Source organism: Pagrus pagrus (assembly GCF_965226575.1).
Source record: "Pagrus pagrus genome assembly, chromosome: 8".
In the NCBI taxonomy this organism is placed as follows: domain Eukaryota; kingdom Metazoa; phylum Chordata; class Actinopteri; order Spariformes; family Sparidae; genus Pagrus; species Pagrus pagrus.
In genome coordinates, this window is record NC_140192.1 from 32,876,429 (window position 1) to 32,895,057 (window position 18,629).

The window sequence follows — 18,629 nt, forward strand, 5'->3', positions numbered from 1 at the left end:
GCGCGTATTTGTCTCTTATTTGAGGTTTTTGTGCTTGTATCAACACAGAGTTTTTTATTTTGAAAATTAACCGGATGTCATGTTATTATTTCGTGTCTGACTTCCTGTCTGCTCTGTGCTGAATTCAGCTTTATACTGTTCTATTTAAAAATAAATGGCTTTCATTTGCTGTATTCATTCATGTTTTACAAAGGGTTTAACCTGAGCCAGGCCTTACCACAATGATAATCATATCACAGTCATGCAGGCGCAGTATGATATATATATTTTTTTATAACACGCTGGTATCGGTATCGGTACTCGTATCGGCCAATACCCACAGCCTAAGTATCGGAATCGGTATCGGGAGGGAAAAAATGGTATCGGAACATCTCTAAGTGATATCCCTGAAGGTTGACTGACTTGGTGTTATACTGTGATGATTAAGTGTTCCCTTCATTTTTTTGAATAGTGTACATTCACAACATTATTTAATATAAACACGAGATAACTTATTATTGCTCTGACTAAATTACAAAGGAACATTTTCAATGGCAAGGCATGAAAGCTGGCCTGAAGCAAACCTCATGAAATTACTGAGCTTTTAGAACCAATGACAATATTTGAATTACTGACCTGCCTTACATCTTTCCATTAGTGTGAATCAAAAGGCAAAACAGGGCTTTAAAAAGCCAGCACGGATACAGTACAAACAGACAGAAACAGCTCTGTCCATAATTTCTGTTTATCAGTCCAAGAAAAAAATAATAATTACAGACATGTATCTTTCTGCCAGGACCTCTGTAGAACTTAGGGTGGAATGGTTATTAAAATATTTATACATCTTTATAAGGATGGCCAAAAGACTAGCTCAAGTCATAATGACACTGTATGATGAAATACAATCCCACTACTAATTAAAGTTCCTTAAGCTATATTTTTGATATGAACACTGATATAAATGACTCTGTACAGACTCAGTTGCCAGCTCTACTGATCCCACTGAGTGTATGGACAGAGCTGAAGTCTTGGACTTGAGTGGTTGGTGAAAAGAGTGACACATCAAGCAAGCCAGACAGACAGAGATTGTCCAGGTGGCAGTCCAAACCAGGGCTAAAACACCAGGTAAAATTGGACCAAACCAAGGGTAAAAACAACTGGAAATTTTGGACGAAACCAAGGCTAAAACACCAGGGAATACTGAACTAAACCAAGGCTAAAAAAACAGGGAACATTGGACTAAACCAGGCTAAAAAAATCAGGGGAATATTGGAGTTAACCAATTCTCAATCAAATTGACAATATTTTCAAAATGTTGAAGTCAGAACTTCAAAACTAGAAATGGCACACAATGACACACAATGTTGTCCTTGGCCATCAAACTATTTCCTATTATAGCAGATTTGATTAAAATCCCATTCTCAATTGAAAAACCAAAGAGCAAAAGAGATGCCTTGATAGTTTTTAACATTGTGAAAACGTTCAGGCCATCAAAGTGGTCATGTATACCAACCGTGGTGCTTTTGTGTTAAACTAAACATGCCATGTACATATAATGTCATGTATAATGTGGACCAAGAGGCCACTGAAAAACGGGCCTTAAATGTTGAGTGAGATGCGTTTTAGTCTAGTGAAATGATATCTGATATGCCGCTGTCAGTCCCTCCTGCACTACCGCCCCCTCCTCCTCCTGTGATGACCCGGGTCTCGTGGATAGAGCTGGCAGCATGGGTGCTGGTGTCGTAGTGACTGCTTGAGGAGGAGATCAGCGCTGAGCTGGTGCTGGGTGCAGCTGCACTTTGCATACTGCTCGTCAGGTTGTCCAGGAACATCTGCGGCCGGTAATGCTGACCAAGAAAAACAAGTTGATCAGGATAAACATTATTTACAACCACTAGAAACTCAGAACCCTTTAGTATGTATTAACTGCTTCAATACAACTTCTATACAATATATGGCAATTATTTAGACACTGGAACATCCATCAATGCAGTTTCTACAGTATTCATTTCAATCTTTATTTCATTTCATTTCAGCTATACTTAAATTCTACTCAAAAAATGTCACCATCTTACAAGAACTGAGTAGGGCTTATGCATGAACTGTTTGGTATATCGTTCAATATGCAAGAATAATGGGCAATCATGCTTAGTTGTAATCACTCTTTGCCTGTTGCTATGCCATCCAAACATGTACAAGTTTGGTCAAAGAGTGCATTATTGCTACTGACATTTTTGGTTGTGGGCTCTCCAAATATGGCCGAACACTGCAGCATCCGAGACCAGTGGCTACGAATTTGATGAGAAGGAATACAGTACCAAGGTGGTTTGCTTATCGGGTTTGGCTCCTGGCAACCAGGGGCCTAACGTAAGTCAGCTAATAGGACTGATCAAGTGTGCATGACCAAACAAGCACCCAGTAACTACAGCATACAGCAGGTAAACTCTGTAAACCACCTAAGAAATGGATTCCCTGTGGACTTACAGGTGGTCGCCGTTGTTTGGCAATTTTTGTCGATATACTGTTATTTTGACTGATTTTCATTGATTGGATGGTGATCTGTTGATCACGCTGTCATCTGTCGATCATGGATGTGGGACATTGTTTCTGGTACTTTTGAGTCTTTTGAGGGCAGCATGAGTTTGACCAACCTCACAAATTGAAGTTTTGGTCAACCCTGGGGCTTGGATAGTGACACACAGCTGACAACTGTTGTGTGCATGTATATATAAAAAATGCTGGTGCAAACTGTGGTCATTCAGGACGTTTACATTCATCTGAAGGCAAATGAGAATAATGCCACAGCTACCATATCGAAAACTGCGCAGCCTCTTCCGACTTTATGTCCTGATGCATCCAATATTTTTTATGGGAGATTTTGAATCACTGTACGATGACTAAGTGCCTGAATAATTTCCTCCAGTACCATACTTGCCCAACTAAAGGGGATAAAAATTGGACCACTGTTACGGCACAATTAGGGGAGCTTATAAATCTTGTGTGATGACTCCTCTGGGTTTGTCAGACCATAACACCGTTCATTTGATCCCCACTTATCAATCTGTCCTGAAGAGAGGAAATATTGCATAATGTTCAACACCATGTCTCCAGACTCTTTCACACCTGCCACATGTGCTCATTGTGAACCTGCTCTCATCTGTGAAGAGAACGGGGCGCCAATGGTTGACCTGCCCATTCTGGTGTTCTCTTGCGAATGCCAATCGAGCTGCATGGTGCTGGGCTGTGAGCACAGGTCCAACTAGAGGACGTTGGGCCCCCATGCCACCTTCATAGAGTTTGTTTCTGACAGTTTGGTCAGAAACATGCACACCAGTAGCATGCTGGAGGTCATTTTATAGGGCTCTGGCAGTGCTCCCCCTGTTCCTCTTGCACCAAGGAGCAGATACCAGTCCTGCTGCTGGATTGATGCCCTTTTCAGCCCTGTCCAGCTCATTCTCCTAGGCAATTGCAATTGAGCCTCGTTTTCACCACATTCACATACATTTTTTTTAATGTGCTGTTTGGGCTGGTTTTCCCGAACTTTGCTGTCATTTCAAAACAAAATAAAAACAAATATCTTGTGTATGTCCTCTTTAGGGTCTGGATTTGTGCTGATATGAAGGCATGCAAGGTTTAAAAGTTATACTGTTAATTTGGACTGAGCATGCGCAGGGAGTAGGTGCGTGCGGTAGCCTCTGCTCACAAACAAGCAACACTTTATGTATATTTAAATCGCCTTTAAGTCTGTAACAGCATATTTGTATTTGCCTACTGAGTTTTTGTGGCTGCCCGGGGCCTGGATGGTGAACACTAGGTCTAAGCATACCAAGATTGAGCTATCAAACAAATCTGTTCCTGCTGGTGCGTGCCACGGCAACGCCGAGCTAACAACAGCAACAATGAGCGGTGCGGACGCTGTTACTCAACCATCGTTATCTGCAATAATAGCTGCTATAGAAAATGAAGGTGGAGAAGTGAGAAAATTGATTGAAGACACCAGGCAGTCTATCACGACTCGTCTGGATTCTCTGGAAAACTCCATCCCTCTCGTGAAAAAGGAGCAATCAGCAGTCACGGAGAAAGTAGAGGGGCTTGCCAAAGCGGTGTCAAGCCACGATACACGTCTGGATACACTAGAGAGGACCTGCAAAGAGCTACAGGTTGCTAACGACTCTCTCCGCTGGAAAGTGAGTGATTTGGAGGGGCGCTCTGGGCGGCTAAATCTAAAGTTTGTGGGAATCCCTGGAGGTGCAGAAAAGGGTTGCCGTACTGCTTTTATTGAGGATCTGATTATCAAGCTTTTTGGCCAGAACGCTTTCTCAAGGCCAGTGGAAGTTGATAGAGTGCATCGTATCCTGAAACCTTGTCTGGCAGATGGAGAAAGACCACGCACAATCATCGCCAAAATACACCGCTACCAAGACAGGGAGCTGATCATGCGACTGAGCCACGAGAGCAAGGAGCCGCTGTTTTACAAAGACTCGTTGCACCACAACGAATCCAGGATCTACATCTTCCCAGACTATACAGCTGAGGTGATGAATCAACGCCAAGCTTTTAGCGCCGTGATTAAGTCTCTTCGTGAGGCTAAAGTGAAAACAACTCTTCCCTTTCCGGCCAAGCTGTATGTGGTGCATAATGAACAGACTAGTATATTTACTTCACCTGCGGATGCTGTAAAGTTTGCTGACTCCCTGCATGTAGATTCTCTGCTTCACAGCTGACTCACAAAGTAGACTCAAGTCAAAGTGGTTTTCAGATGTTTATCAGTCTACATTTTCATCTAAAGCTAGGGGCGTTGCTATATTGTTTAAGAAAAATGTCTCATTTCAGTTGTCTGATCTTACTACTGACCCTGCTGGTAGATACCTGATTGTTTCAGGCAACATTAATAATATTCCTATTACTTGTCTTAATATCTATGGTCCCAATACTGATGACCCCGATTTCTTTCGGAATGTTTTCAATTTACTACCAGATCTGAACTCTACTAACTTGGTTTGTGGGGGGGACTATAATTGTTATCTCGATCCTTACCTTGATCGTATGTCAACACGCCCTCCTCCTTGTATTAATTCAGTAGGTACCTTGAATAACTTGATCAGAACTTATAATCTGATAGACATATGGAGAACTCAGCATCCAACAGATCAAGAGTACTCTTTTTTTCTCACAAGTGCATAAAACATATACTCGCATTGATTATTTCATTATTGATTCAAAGCTATTATCAAATGTGGTGCAAACAAAATATCATGGTATTTTAATTTCTGATCATAGTCCTCTCACCATGTCTCTCAAGTGGTCCTTGCCTAAAAAAATTTTTTCATGGCGCTTTAATGCTTTATTATTGCAAGACAGTAAATTTCATGATTATATAAAAGCAGCCATGGATGAATTTGTGATAATCAATGATAATGGCACTGTTAATGACTCCATCTTGTGGGAATCCTTTAAGGCCGTGATAATAGGCAAGATAATTTCTTATGAAGCATCAATGAAGAAGGAGAGACGTAAACGGCTAGGGGAAATAGAGGTATTACTGACCGAAGCTGAGAAGGCCTACATTTCCTCTTTGTCCACTGAAGATTTATATAGTATTATGAAACTGAAGAATGAATATAATATCATTTTGAGCGATCAGATAAATAAGCAAATACTTAAACTTAGACAGAAGCAATTCGAGTTGAATGACAAGCCAGGAAAGTTGCTGGCGAGACAGTTACGAGGTGTTCAGGCAAACAGATATATTCTCAAAATTAAGTCTTCCACCGCGGGAATCCTTACTCATCCTCAAGACATAAATGACTATTTTAGAGATTTATACTCAAAGTTATATGAGTCTAATTGTAAGGCATCTGATGAGATAGAGAAATTTGTCGATTCTGTTGACCTTCCTAAATTGAGCGTATACGCTAAGGCCGATTTGGACTCTAATTTTACCATCAATGAAATCTGAGAGGCAATAAAATCATTTCCTAATGGTAAGGCTGCAGGCCCAGATGGGTTTAGTGCAGAGTTTTTTAAGTCTTTCACTGACTTTGTCGCCCCATTGATACACAGAATGACTCAGCATTCTATTGCTAATAATTCATTTTCGCCATCGTTTTACGAGGCCAACGTCTGTCTTCTACTTAAGAAAGGGAGAGATGACTCGGACCCTTTGTTCTATAGACCTCTCAGTCTGCTAAATTCAGATCAGAAAGTGGTAGCAAAGATGTTGGCTACAAGGTTAGGTAAACATATCTCCTCTTTAATCATCCCGATCAAAATGGCTTTGTGTCCGGAAGATTTTCTTTTTTCAACACTCGTAGATTATTTAACATTATGTATGCTAAACATAATGTAAATGATAAACCTGCGGTTATTTCTCTTGATGCAGAATGTGCATTTGATCAGATTGAATGGCGGTATACATGCTACCCTGAGGCGTTATGGTTTTGGTGAATTTTTTTTATCTCTCATCAAGATCCTTTATGCTAGTCCTACCTCTGCTATTCTCACTAATGGTAATAGATCATCATCTTTTAAATTGGGGCGTGGGAGTAGGCGGGGTTGTTGTGCTACTCCTCTGCTGTTTAACCTTGCACTTGAACCCCTGGCTATTAGTATAAGACAGCTTAATGCCATCGAAGGCATCACAATCGGTAACATTGAATGTAAAATATCTTTGTACGCGGACGATTGTTTGATTTTTCTGTCCGACCCCTCCTCATCTATCCCGCCACTCCTCTCATTAATTAATAATTTTGGTAGTTTGCCTGGGTACTCCATCAACTGGAGGAAAAGTGCATTTATGCCTCTTACTACAAATCTGGATCCCCTCTTTCTCAAATCTCTGCCCTTTGAAATTGCCAAAGACCAGTTTTCCTACTTGGGCCTGTCTATACCTGTAAACTTTAAGCATCTATTTAAGAACAACTTTGGTGTCCAGTTAGACAAGCTTAAGAGTAATATTGATTATTGGAGGTCTTTGCCACTTTCTCTTATAGGGCGGGTTAATGCTATTAAAATGGTATCGCTCCCTAGGTTTATGTATTTGTTTCAAAATATTCCAATTTTTCTTCCGGTGTCATTCTTTAAAAAACTCGATTCAATTATTATGCCTTTTATATGGGAATATATATCACACCGTATCTCTAAGGCCCATCTACAAAAGCCCAAGAAACAGGGGGGTTCTGCCCTTCCAAATTTCCAACATTATTATTGGGCAACCAACGCCAGAGCTTTAATTTTTTGGCAGGATCAGCTCCCGCAACGTAGCAAGCTCTGTGATACACCTAAGTGGTTACAGCTGGAATCGCATGCTGCAAGAAATAGCTCCCTTTCAGCTCTTTTGTTTTGCACGAAAGATTATCCTTTGCAACCAGTTGAGGATGGTTTTGTGCTGCATAACTCAATAAAAATTTTAAAACAAATTAGGAAGGTGCTTCAAGTACCTGAATTTTCTATATATTCTCCTATTTGTTCTAACCATAGTTTTGTCCCAGCTCAGTCTGATCAAGCCTTTGCACTGTGGAAACAAAGGGGGCTGGTTACCTTCTCAGACTTGTACATCAATAATCATTTAGCTTCATTTAATGAGCTGAAGGAGAGCTTTTCCCTCCCTCAAGCCCACTTTTATCGTTATTTACAAGTCAGGCATTTTGTTAAAGACAATGTAAATAACTACTTAAATCCTAGTACGGAACACTCCTTCTTTGCTATAATGAAACAAAAGCCGGGATCTAAACACCTTGTTTCAAAATTAGTATCTTTGTTCCTTAAATTCTCAGTAGTGTCAACAAACCACAACAAGTCTGCTTGGGAGGCAGATCTTGGTGTGGACCTGTCTGACGAGGTGTGGAGGGAAGGGATGGAAAGGATTCACTCTGGTTCAATCAATGCCAGGTTGGAGCTGAACCAATATAAAACTATGCACAGATTACATTACTCTAAAGAAAAGCTGAATAAAATGTATCCTGACGTTTCCAATATCTGTGACAGGTGCAACCAGGAAATAGGGACTCTGGGGCATATGTTTTGGTTCTGCTCTAAGATTGTTCCTTTTTGGAAACTAATTTTTTCATGGTATTGTAATGTTTATGATGTACAGCTGGAATCTGATGTAGTTTTTGTATTGCTTGGTTGCTCCGAAGCCTTTTTTTCACTTCCACGCCCTATGCAGGAGACCATCAGATTTGGCACTATGGTGGCAAAAAGGATAATACTTAATAATCGGACACTATTGACACTCCTAGCTTTTCTAGATGGCTCAGGGAAATGGTTTCAGGAATACATCTTGAGAGGCTTCGTATCAATTCAAGGATTGGTACATTATCGGTTGATTCTGACAGTATCTGGGGCCCCATTACCGAACATATCAACTCTCTGGCAGGTTAGTCTTTGCCCCTGCGCTAGTTTAAGAGTTTTTTGTTTGATTATTGTTATGTATATATATATATATATATATATATATATATATATATATATATATATATGCATGTGTATATATACATATATATATATATGGGTATTGTACTTATATAAATATATTCCTCGCTGATTGCTTTGTTCCTTATGATAGGCTGCTGCTCCAAACGGGAAAGAAGATGATTGTTTGGCTTTTTGTGGGGTGGTATTCCTAATATTGTCTCCGTTACCATAAGACCGGAAGATAGAGTATTATTTATATTTAAATGGAGACAGTCATTTAATTTTTTTAGCTGTCTGGGTTGTTGTTTTTTGTTTGTTTCCCATTTTTGTGCTGTGGCTGTTTTTGTTTGATGTCTGTACCTGTGTGTTGTTATGAATTTAAAATATAATAAAAAGAACGTCGAAAAAAAAAAAAGTTATACTGTTAACTGGCTGTTACGTGACAGTGCATCTCAGGCAATGTTGCGGAGTGACACAAAATTGATGTAAGAAGTAGTTTAATGAATTACAGGGAATAAATAAGTAATGCACTACTTTTAAAAAAGTAAAAAATAATGTGTTATCCATTACTTTTTCTGAGTAACTACCCGAGTCAAACAAAACAGGGAACCACGTGTTGAACCGATCTATAATGCGACTAGAGATAAAACAAAACTCAACAGGATATCTTTGCGTAGTTCTTTTGTTTTAAAGAAACAAAATCTAAACCTTCTCGTCTTTCATTACAGGTTCAAAATAGTTGAGTCAGTCAGTTTCTCTATAGACAAAGCACTCAATCCCTGCTGTTCAGGAGACAGTCACTTTTAATTAACCAAAAAGCCATTTGAACTGTTGCTTAGACCAATACTATGATCAAGAAATCATGCAGCTTTTGACAGTAAAAAATTGTAACAGACATACCTGAGGATCTGCTTGAATTAAGGAAAACAAATCCAAACCTATATGTAAGAGACAGAACAATCTGATTATTAAAAGTACCACATAATGGCAGGCATAGTGCTTACAGTCATTCTGTCCAGCTGACTCACTTTGCATGTCAGTAGGGATCGTTGCCAGGGTGGATGGGTGGAAGGGGACTGCATAGTCAGCAAGCGAAGAAGTCAGATACGACGTGTCCAGGGCCTGGACATTTGGTACACGCACAGTGGGCTGGTAGGTCAACACCCTGAGAAAAAGAGCAAACTCTGATGACATGCTTTGCTCAGAAATTTTACCTGAAACAACATATTAAAAAGCTTTTACTACTTTTACAACCAACATGTGACCAACGTGGTCAACAGCAACAGTAATATAAATTCATTCAGTCATTAACTGTAGATATTGTAGACAACTGTCACCAGTACATGTGAATGAGAGTACAACGGTTTGTTTTTGTTTTTTGTTTTGTTTTTTTATTTAGGAACACGTTTGGTGAACAAAGATGGCCGCACGTGAATCTCCGTGAGCGTCTCCTGAGTCTTCAGTCTGCATTATGAGCTAATTCTCCTGACCTCTGAAACTTTTTTCGTTTGTTTGCTTTGACTCACTTCATTATCACTCGTTAATCATTTGAATCAGTCTTTTTTTCATACTTCTAACTCAATTAAGGAACTTTTAAGGCCGATCTGCTCACCTCATCCTCTGCAATGGCCTCTAACGAAGCTCTTTTTGAGGCCATGCAGCATATGAAATCAGAACTGTGCTCTCATATTGATTTGAAAATGGATCGGCTACAAACGAGTATTAATTCATTGCAATCATCGCTGACTACCCTGGATGATCATATGACTCTGATCGAACAAAGAGTCAGTGGAAATGAAGACCCGATAAGCGATATGGAAAAGCGAATCAAAGACCTGGAGAAACAAAATAATTACCTGACAAAGTCGAGGATCTCGAGAACCGCAGTCGCTCCTCAAATCTGCGGTTCCTGAATGTCCCTGAGCGTGCCGAGGGCCGTGATTTGCTTTGCTTCATCCAGCAACTTATTCCACAACTCCTTGGCATGATGAACTTTCCATCGCCACCCGTCATTGAACGGGCTCATCGCACTGGCACCACACACAGGGAGGGTATCCGGGTCTCCGGTCCCCGGCCAATACTGGCAAAACTTCTTAACTTCCAGGATAAACTGAAGATACTCTGACTTGCTCGAGAGAAAGGGGATCTCTCATTCCAAGGCTCAAGGGTGTACATCTACCCGGACTTCAGTGCTGGAGTACTGGAGAAGCGCCGGCATTTTGACCCAGTCAAGAAAAAGCTCCGTGAGTTGGATATAAAATACTCTCTACAATATCCTGCTTTGCTGAGAGTTATCCACGAGGGAACATCCACCCTGTATCGTACCCCCACGGAGGTGGAGGCTTTCCTTAGTAAAGTCATAGCCTGTGATAACACCATGAGCTCCGCAACTTCTTCCCCAGCCTGATGCTCATCCCATGCGCGAGTAGGAACTGGCGTGTGCGGGTAATGTTGGTGTTTTCTTTTTCTTTTCTTCTTTCTTCCTCTCATAACCCTCACCAGTTTCTCTCCTTCATGCACAGAGTTAAGTATAATTTGGAGCCGTCTGGTTTAATCTTATGCGGACATATTAACTTTTTCATGTCACTAACTGTTGAACAGTAAGGCATGCAGCTTTGTTTGCCGTCAACCGCTGTGGAACTGTCACAAAGCAGAATCCGCAATCAACCGCACTCTGTCGTAAAGACTATACTCTCACTGAGGGACACTTTCTGTTCGAGTATTGACTTTTTGTTTCCCCTTTCGTGAAGTCTTATCGGGACTTATAAATGACTGTCTCTTTGTTTCTTTTCTCCATCCCACATCTCCTATTTCTGTAAGGTCAGCTTATTATGATGGGAAATAAATTATTTTGTGGCACCTCTCTTGCTTTCTCCTGAAAAACCTTATTATTAATAATACAATCTGTCTGTCCCATCATAAAATCTGCAGACTGAACCCTGTTTTGTTGTTAAGCCTATGTTCAGCTCCTGTATGTGTCCGTGTGTGTGTGTGGTTGTATACCTGTGTGGCATGTGCATGTGGACTTGTGTTTGTATGTGTTTGTGTGCTACTCTCCAGCTGCTGGCCCCCACCACTGCCCCCTGTTATTGTCACATATTACACAATCTGTGATGTTGCTTACAAGTTTTGGTACTTATGCATTTCTCTCTGTCACAATAGTGGATACTTAATTGTCTCAAATGAATAATGAACTTAGTGAAAGGTTTGCAAGTTGTTCACCTGAATATAAGAAGTTTGCTACCTAAAATTGACCTTTTAAGAGTCTGGCTTACTTACAACAAACCTCATGTAATCACTCTCTCAGAAACCTGGTTGAACGTAATATTCCTGACAACTAGGGCTGCCACAAATGATTATTTTGATAGTGGACTAATCACCGACTATTTTTTCGATTAGTCGACTAATCGGATCTTACATAAATTGAATGTATAACATACAGTTTATCGCACCAGCATGCAGCTGCTCTTATATAACAATCATTAGCTTTCAGCTTGAAGTGTTTAAGGTATATGCTAACTAAAAATGAAGACAATTAAGATGATAGTTCATTAAACCTTTAATGAAATATGCTTGCAGCAACAAACAATTGTAGCATAAAGTGCAAACAGCCGAGTAAACAGATAAGGCACTGGCTGACCTAAGGAATTATTGAAGTTTTGGTCTCACTGACTCAAATATAACAAAAGTGCATTTTGTGCTCAGTGCTTACAACTGTATTCAACTTTACTACACTCCCAAACTGCACAAGGCTCTTGTTCCTAATGCCAGGTTCAGACAGGACACGGAAGCGCCCCGATCGGCTGCGAAGCGTCGAGGAGCGGAGTCATTTTCATTTCGGCGCCCATGTTAACCGATGGTGTCGTTCACATAGGCAGCGCCGAGGCGCTCTGCCCCGCTGCTGGCGCGCGCCGTGCGGCGATCGTTTCAGCGTCTGGTCTAATTTTTTCGCGTGCCGCGGCCGAATGTGTCGAGCCGGGCAGGAAGTCAAACAAAGCAACAACGAGAAATCCTGTCGATTTTCAAAATGAAACACATTTCAAAATAAAACTATTTTCGATAATTAAACACACCGATTGACAGAAAACTACTCATTACTATGAAGTGGACATACATTTACAGTCGTCAGGAAAACATGGCGTAATCAAATCGTCATCGCTAATGTTAACGTTTACAGCTATCAATATGAGTAAGTAGTAAGTTAGCTCTCTGTTTACGCTAATGTTAGCAGCTAACTAGCCAGTTAGCTTAACGAGACGACGGTCCCTCTTCATCGTCGTTGTCAGCCACAACGTGCTTCCTTTTCAGGAGCTCGTGCATCACACTTGTGCTGCCGTGAAAGGCAAGTTCTGTCTTGCAGATATTGCATTGCACACTTTTTTCTTTTGTTTTCTTAAAATGCTCCCACACTTTTGAGCTCCGTTGCCGCCGGGTAGCCATGATACCAGAGAGCCCGTCTGGTATAACTTCAGGTGACACCACGGCTGACCCAGATTACCACTACTGCGCATGTGTGTCAAGGGCAGAAAGGCAGACGCGGCAGTGGAAGGTGCCGCAGCAGTTTTGAGAGAGAAAACAAAGTTTAAAAAAAAAAAAAACGACGCGTCGACTATTAAATTAGTTGTCGCGGTTTTAATAGTCGACATAATCGTGACTAGTCGACTAATCGTGGCAGCCCTACTGACAACGATTTCAAACTTGACAACTATGTCCTATACAGAAGTGATAGGGGCTCTAGAGGAGGGGGACTTTTGATCTATATCTCCTCAAGTCTGACTTCAGAACTAGTCATACCAACTGAGAATCCTTTGTATTTTGAATGTCTCTTTGTTTGGATAATTTTTCACCAGAACAAAAGATGAATTATTGGAAATATCTATAGACATCCTAAATCTCCTACGGAATCTACAAATCGTATGTTATCTACCATTAACTCTTTAGACCACTCAAGTGAGAAAATTATCTTAGGGGATTTTAATTCTAATTGGCTAGACCGGTCCTTTCTCAACGATCGCAATCTTTTCAACAGTATAAACCTCACACAACTTATAACTGAACCCACCAGGATGTGCTCTAGCTCGGCTTCCCTGCTTGATTGGATACTAGTCACCCATCCTGATAGAATGATTCAATCTGGAGTATTATCAGATTCTTTTAGTGACCACTCTATTGTCTTTTGTGTTTGGAAGATTTGAATGCCTCATCTTCCTCCTAAATTTATTAAAGTAAGGAAAGCTAACAACTAGGGCCGGAACTTTAACGCGTTAATTAAGATTAATTAATTACACAAAAATTAACGCGTTAAAAAAATTAACGCATTTTAATCGCACTTATTTTTGCACCGCGGAACGTTTCTCACTGGATGAGTTTCAGGTGTACCGATTATACTGGAGCATATTTATTTAACAAGTTAAAAAGCCGCCGACACTGATCACTGCCCATGGATCTATAAAGTTTCAATGTAGCCTGAACGCAGTTCAAACCGACCCGGTGCCTCAGCACTGCGACCAAGCTTTGATAAACACACCGGATCTGCGCCGGTTTACAGTATCCTCCCGTAGTTTAGCCGGTCGCTACCGTTTAAAAAGCGCTCGTCGCAGTGGAGCCGAGAACAGCGGAGTTTCCTCTGCTGCAGCTGAACAGCTGACATGTGGTCAAGACGCAGGTAGCCTACAGACTACCTACAGACTTCAACCTCAGAGCTCTCTGTCTTCAGACTGTCCTGACCTGTCCCTGAACATCACACAGGGAAAACATAGAGCTGCCTGTGTTTTATTAATGTTTACATCAGGCTGAGTTCAACAAATCAGTTTATGCTACTGTGATTTAAGTAGTTAAATACAGTAATCATCACAGTGTAGTGGCAGGAAAGACCATTTACCAAATAACGTTACTTAAACATTTTTCATTGTGCTGTGCTCTAAACAAACTAGTGTAGAGTCCTGTATAAGGAATGTTCAGCTTACATTTTCCCCTTAAATTTAGGTTCTCAGGAAAATCGCATCTTATCAGGTAATCGTTAATCAGTCGATAAGGTCCATCAACTAGCGATTAATGAATTAATCGATAATTTGCATCCCTAGTCTGTTGGTCTTGGTTAAGTACCACCTTGAAAAAAAAATAAACAATGTTTTGTTGCTTAAGCTTATGTATTCAGTCATTATTCAATGGTATACTAAAACCCATATGAAAAAAATTGCTTCTCACTGTTCTCAGGTCAAATATTTATATGCGATTAAAATGCGATTAATTTCGATTAATTAATTACAATGCCTCTAATTACTAGATTAATTTTTTTAATCGAGTCCCGGCCCTACTAACAACATTAATCCTGATCTCTTTAACCAGGACATTTTAAACATAAACTGGGAGAGGTTTCAGTTAATACCAAATGTTGAAGATGCATGGCATTTCTTCTACACCGAGTTCCTTGAGGTCATAAACAAACATGCACCCTGGTCAACAATCAGAGTTAAGTGTAGACACCTTCCGTGGATTAAAGGAGAACCTATTAATTTATTCAAACAAAGAGACAAGGCTTGGAAAAAATATCGAGCAACTAAAGATGTCTCTGATTGGATTGCTTATAAAGATTTGAGGAATAGATGTACAACCAAAACAAGAAATGCTAAAGCCAATTACTATAAAGACTCCCTAGCAGCCAATTTCAATAAATCTACAAAAAACCTCACTACCCATATTAAAATGAATAATGAATTTATTAATGATTCAATTTTAATTGCAGAAGCCTTTAGTCAACACTTCTCAGAAATTGGCAATTCTCTGTCCAGTATTCAATGCTCTGACCTCACCCTGATTAATGAAAGGTGCAAAAGCTCCTTCTCCTTCAGAACTATCACCTCAACTGAGGTTCAACGGGTCATTGACGGCTTAAGCTCTGGGAGCAGTTGTGGTCTAGATGGGCTGGAGATTAAATTCTTTAAATTGGCTTCCCATGCCTCATCATTTCCTGCGTCTGATCTATTTAATTTATCCCTGACTACCTGTGTAACTCCCTCATCTTGGAAATGTGCCAGAGTGACCCCTCTACATAAAGGTGGTGACCTCCAAGATATTAACAACTATAGACCCATCTCAATCATCAATAGTATTGCAAAAATATTTGAAAAACTTATTTTTAACCAATTATCCAACTATCTCAATGATTACAATATTCTATCTTCACACCAATCTGGCTTTCGACCCAACTTCTTGACGACCACTGCTCTCACAAAATTCACCAATGATATACTATCCTCCTTTGACAATAATATGCCTACTGGTGCCATATTCATTGATCTATCAAAAGCTTTCGATATGGTTGATCACTACCTCCTCCTGGACAAGCTATATGCTATTGGTCTCTCATCAGAATCAGTTTTATTTTTTAATTCTTTTCTTCACAATAGAAGCCAGTGTGTCTCCTTTCAGAGCACTCAGTCTGACTTTAAATCAATAACAAAAGGTGTGCCTCAAGGGTCATCTTTGAGTCCTCTCCTATTTTCCATTTTTGTCAATGATCTTCCACAAACCTGCTCCGACTGTCTAATTCATCTTTATGCTGATGATACTATAATCTACTCATCTAAACCTAACATTTCACAAATTCAGCACTCCTTACAATCTAGTTTTAACTCAGTTCAAATTGGTTTTCATCTAACAAGCTTCTCCTTAATAAGAAATATAGACACATAGCACATACACATAGCATGTTCTTCAGCACTAGATCTGATCTACTACCCAAAGACTGGTCCTTAAATTTTCTTGATGGTGCACCACTAGAAAATGTAGTCGAGTTTAAATACTTGGGCCTCTGGCTTGACTCTCAGTTATCCTTCAAGCCACACATTGACTCAACTACAAAGAAAATTTACTCTCGCTTGAAATTACTGTATCGTTCCATTGATTGTTTCACATTACAGGTCCGGAAAAGAATCATAACACAATTAATATTCCCTATTCTTGACTATGCAGACATTATCTACCTGAACACCACAGAAGCAAATCTTCACCCTCTCACCGTGTTTTATAACAGCCTCTGCAGATTTGTTCTGAGATGTCCCTACAGAACTCATCACTGTATTCTTTACGAATCTCTGAATTGGTTAACCCCAAAAGCCAGAAGATTTTTTCAATGGTCACTATTCATTTTTAAATGCATTCACTTTAATCTTCCTTCATACTTAAAACAATTTCTAATTCCTTACAGTACACAATACAACCTAAGACATACCGATCACCTCTTCTTCCGCACTCCTAGAATATTTAAAGAATTCGGGCGCCGTTCATTCCAGTTCAAAGCTCCGTCTGACTGGAATAATCTCCCATGCCAGCTTAGGTCTACTACCTCTTTTCATGGTTTCAAAGCATCACTTCTAACACATTTGCAAACTCCTTCTTCTTGTTTCTGATTATGTGTTTCTTCTTGTTTATTTTTTGTTCTTGTTTTTATTTATTTTATTTTCTTATATTCTCATTTCTCATTCATTTTCTCAATTATATTATGGTTGTATCTTATATATTTATTATATAAACTGATATTCCCGTAACTTTCTTTCTCCCACTTGTAAACACGGATACTACCAAATAGATTACTGAATTGAGATTTGGCTATCAGTGGATTAGCCTGGGTCTGGAGAGCCTTGTCTGTGTCTGTGTGAGTGTGTGTGTGCATGTATAAGTCCTGTAATGTGTTTCACTGTTTTTTTCTTGTGTTTATCATTTTTGTGGAAGGACCCCCTTGAAAATTAGATGATTCATCTCAAGGGGCGATCCTGAATAAATAAATTCAAATTCAAATTCAAAGGTTTGTCTACAGTTCAAGAAAACAACATAGGAAGACTTTCTCACCCCTTTGCATGTATTTCCTCGTTCTTGGAAATGTAAACACAGCGTTTCTTCAGTGGATGGTCTGTGTCCTCTTCATCATCATCATCAGAGGAGGAGCTTTCTAGAGTCAGATCAATAACATCAGCCTTCTTGGTGGAGCTGGGCTCAGTTGCATGGAGGACCACTAAGGATTGGCGCAAAGGAGCTGAGGCTAAAAGACAAAGGTTTATCTGAGGATTGGTTTTATTGTCAAAAAATCCAGTGAAAAGACCAAAAGCAACATCCCACATTATTTTCTTTGCTATTTACTTCCCTACTCTGTCTGTGGCTCTTAATCCCAAACCCACTGGTTGCTATTTAAGACATTAATCCTTTAAAACAACTCACATATATGTGGTTTCAGTTCCAAAAAAAACTAATTCATTGAACCGAGTGTGAATTTTAATTGTTTGTTTTTGAATACTGTCTGTTGTATGTAATGTCAAAAATGTACTCACAATAGGCAATCCGTACCATGCCCAAGCACATTTGACCCCCAAAGCCCAGTTTGAGCACGGTACACTTTCTTGGCCCTGGCACGTTTAGAAGAGGTGTGTTTCAGCATGGTATGGTTGCTCATGCACCAGCACAAGCACGGGTACGCAACGTGGACATGACGTATAATCGATGCGTATTACACCGCCTTGCATAATCAATAAATCCAGTAATGTGAGAAGGCGTCTATGACCAAAACTACTCAAAATAAGGGCACGCTCTCACTAGGCAATCCGTACCATGCCCAAGCATATCTGACCCCCAGAGTCCAGCCCTTGCACGGTTGGCAGAGGTGTGCTCGGCACGGTACGGTTGTTCATGCACAAGCACAAGCATGGGTACGCAACGTGGACAAGGGGTAACTATGCTCAGGCCTGGTTGGGGCCGGAGCAATGTGAGTGAAGGCCAGCGGGGGGGGCCGGGTGGAGGAACAATAATGCTTCTGCATGGTATGGAGCAACTGGGTCAAGTGTGAGTGCGCCCTAAGCCACAAAGTCAGTAGTGTTCTCTGTCATGCGTGTCATATTTATGACATGAGCACGTATGTACAAGAGGTTACTGTGCTCAGGCCTGGAAGGGGACAAAGCAATGTGAGTTCAGGCCAGCGGGGGGACTGGGGAGGAGGGACAAGGGTGCTTCAGCACGGTATGGACCAACTGGGCCAAGTGTAAGTGCGCCCTAAGTCTACAAAGCAGCTGGCCACTGTAGCTTTAAACAAACACACTCAAACAGGGGGGAAGTAGTATAATTGTTAGGGGATATTTTTAACAGCAGATTAATAAGCATGTAGTCCTCTAGTGATTATTTGGGGCAGGAGGACAGCGTATGTGGAATTGAGTCAAAATAAACTACAGCATGTTTTCACAGAAATT

The 18,629-nt window shown here is 40.4% G+C and overlaps 1 protein-coding gene across 3 annotated transcripts in view; it reads right to left on the reverse strand.

The window, feature by feature from the left end:
* Positions 1-18,629, reverse strand: part of pias2 (protein inhibitor of activated STAT, 2) — a 105,957-nt gene that overhangs the window by 1,693 nt on the left and 85,635 nt on the right. For 2 of the 3 annotated variants that reach the window (XM_084359612.1, XM_084359614.1), the window contains 4 exons: positions 17,245-17,434; positions 9,423-9,559; positions 9,295-9,332; positions 1-1,826 (listed from right to left, as the gene is read on the reverse strand). The exon at positions 1-1,826 is cut by the window's left edge and continues 1,693 nt beyond it. In XM_084359612.1, coding sequence (XP_084215738.1) covers positions 1,602-1,826; positions 9,295-9,332; positions 9,423-9,559; positions 17,245-17,434 — 590 coding nt within the window. In that variant the 3' untranslated portion in view covers positions 1-1,601. The remainder of the gene's footprint in view (positions 1,827-9,294; positions 9,333-9,422; positions 9,560-17,244; positions 17,435-18,629) is intronic. The other variant, XM_084359613.1, reaches the window with a different exon arrangement.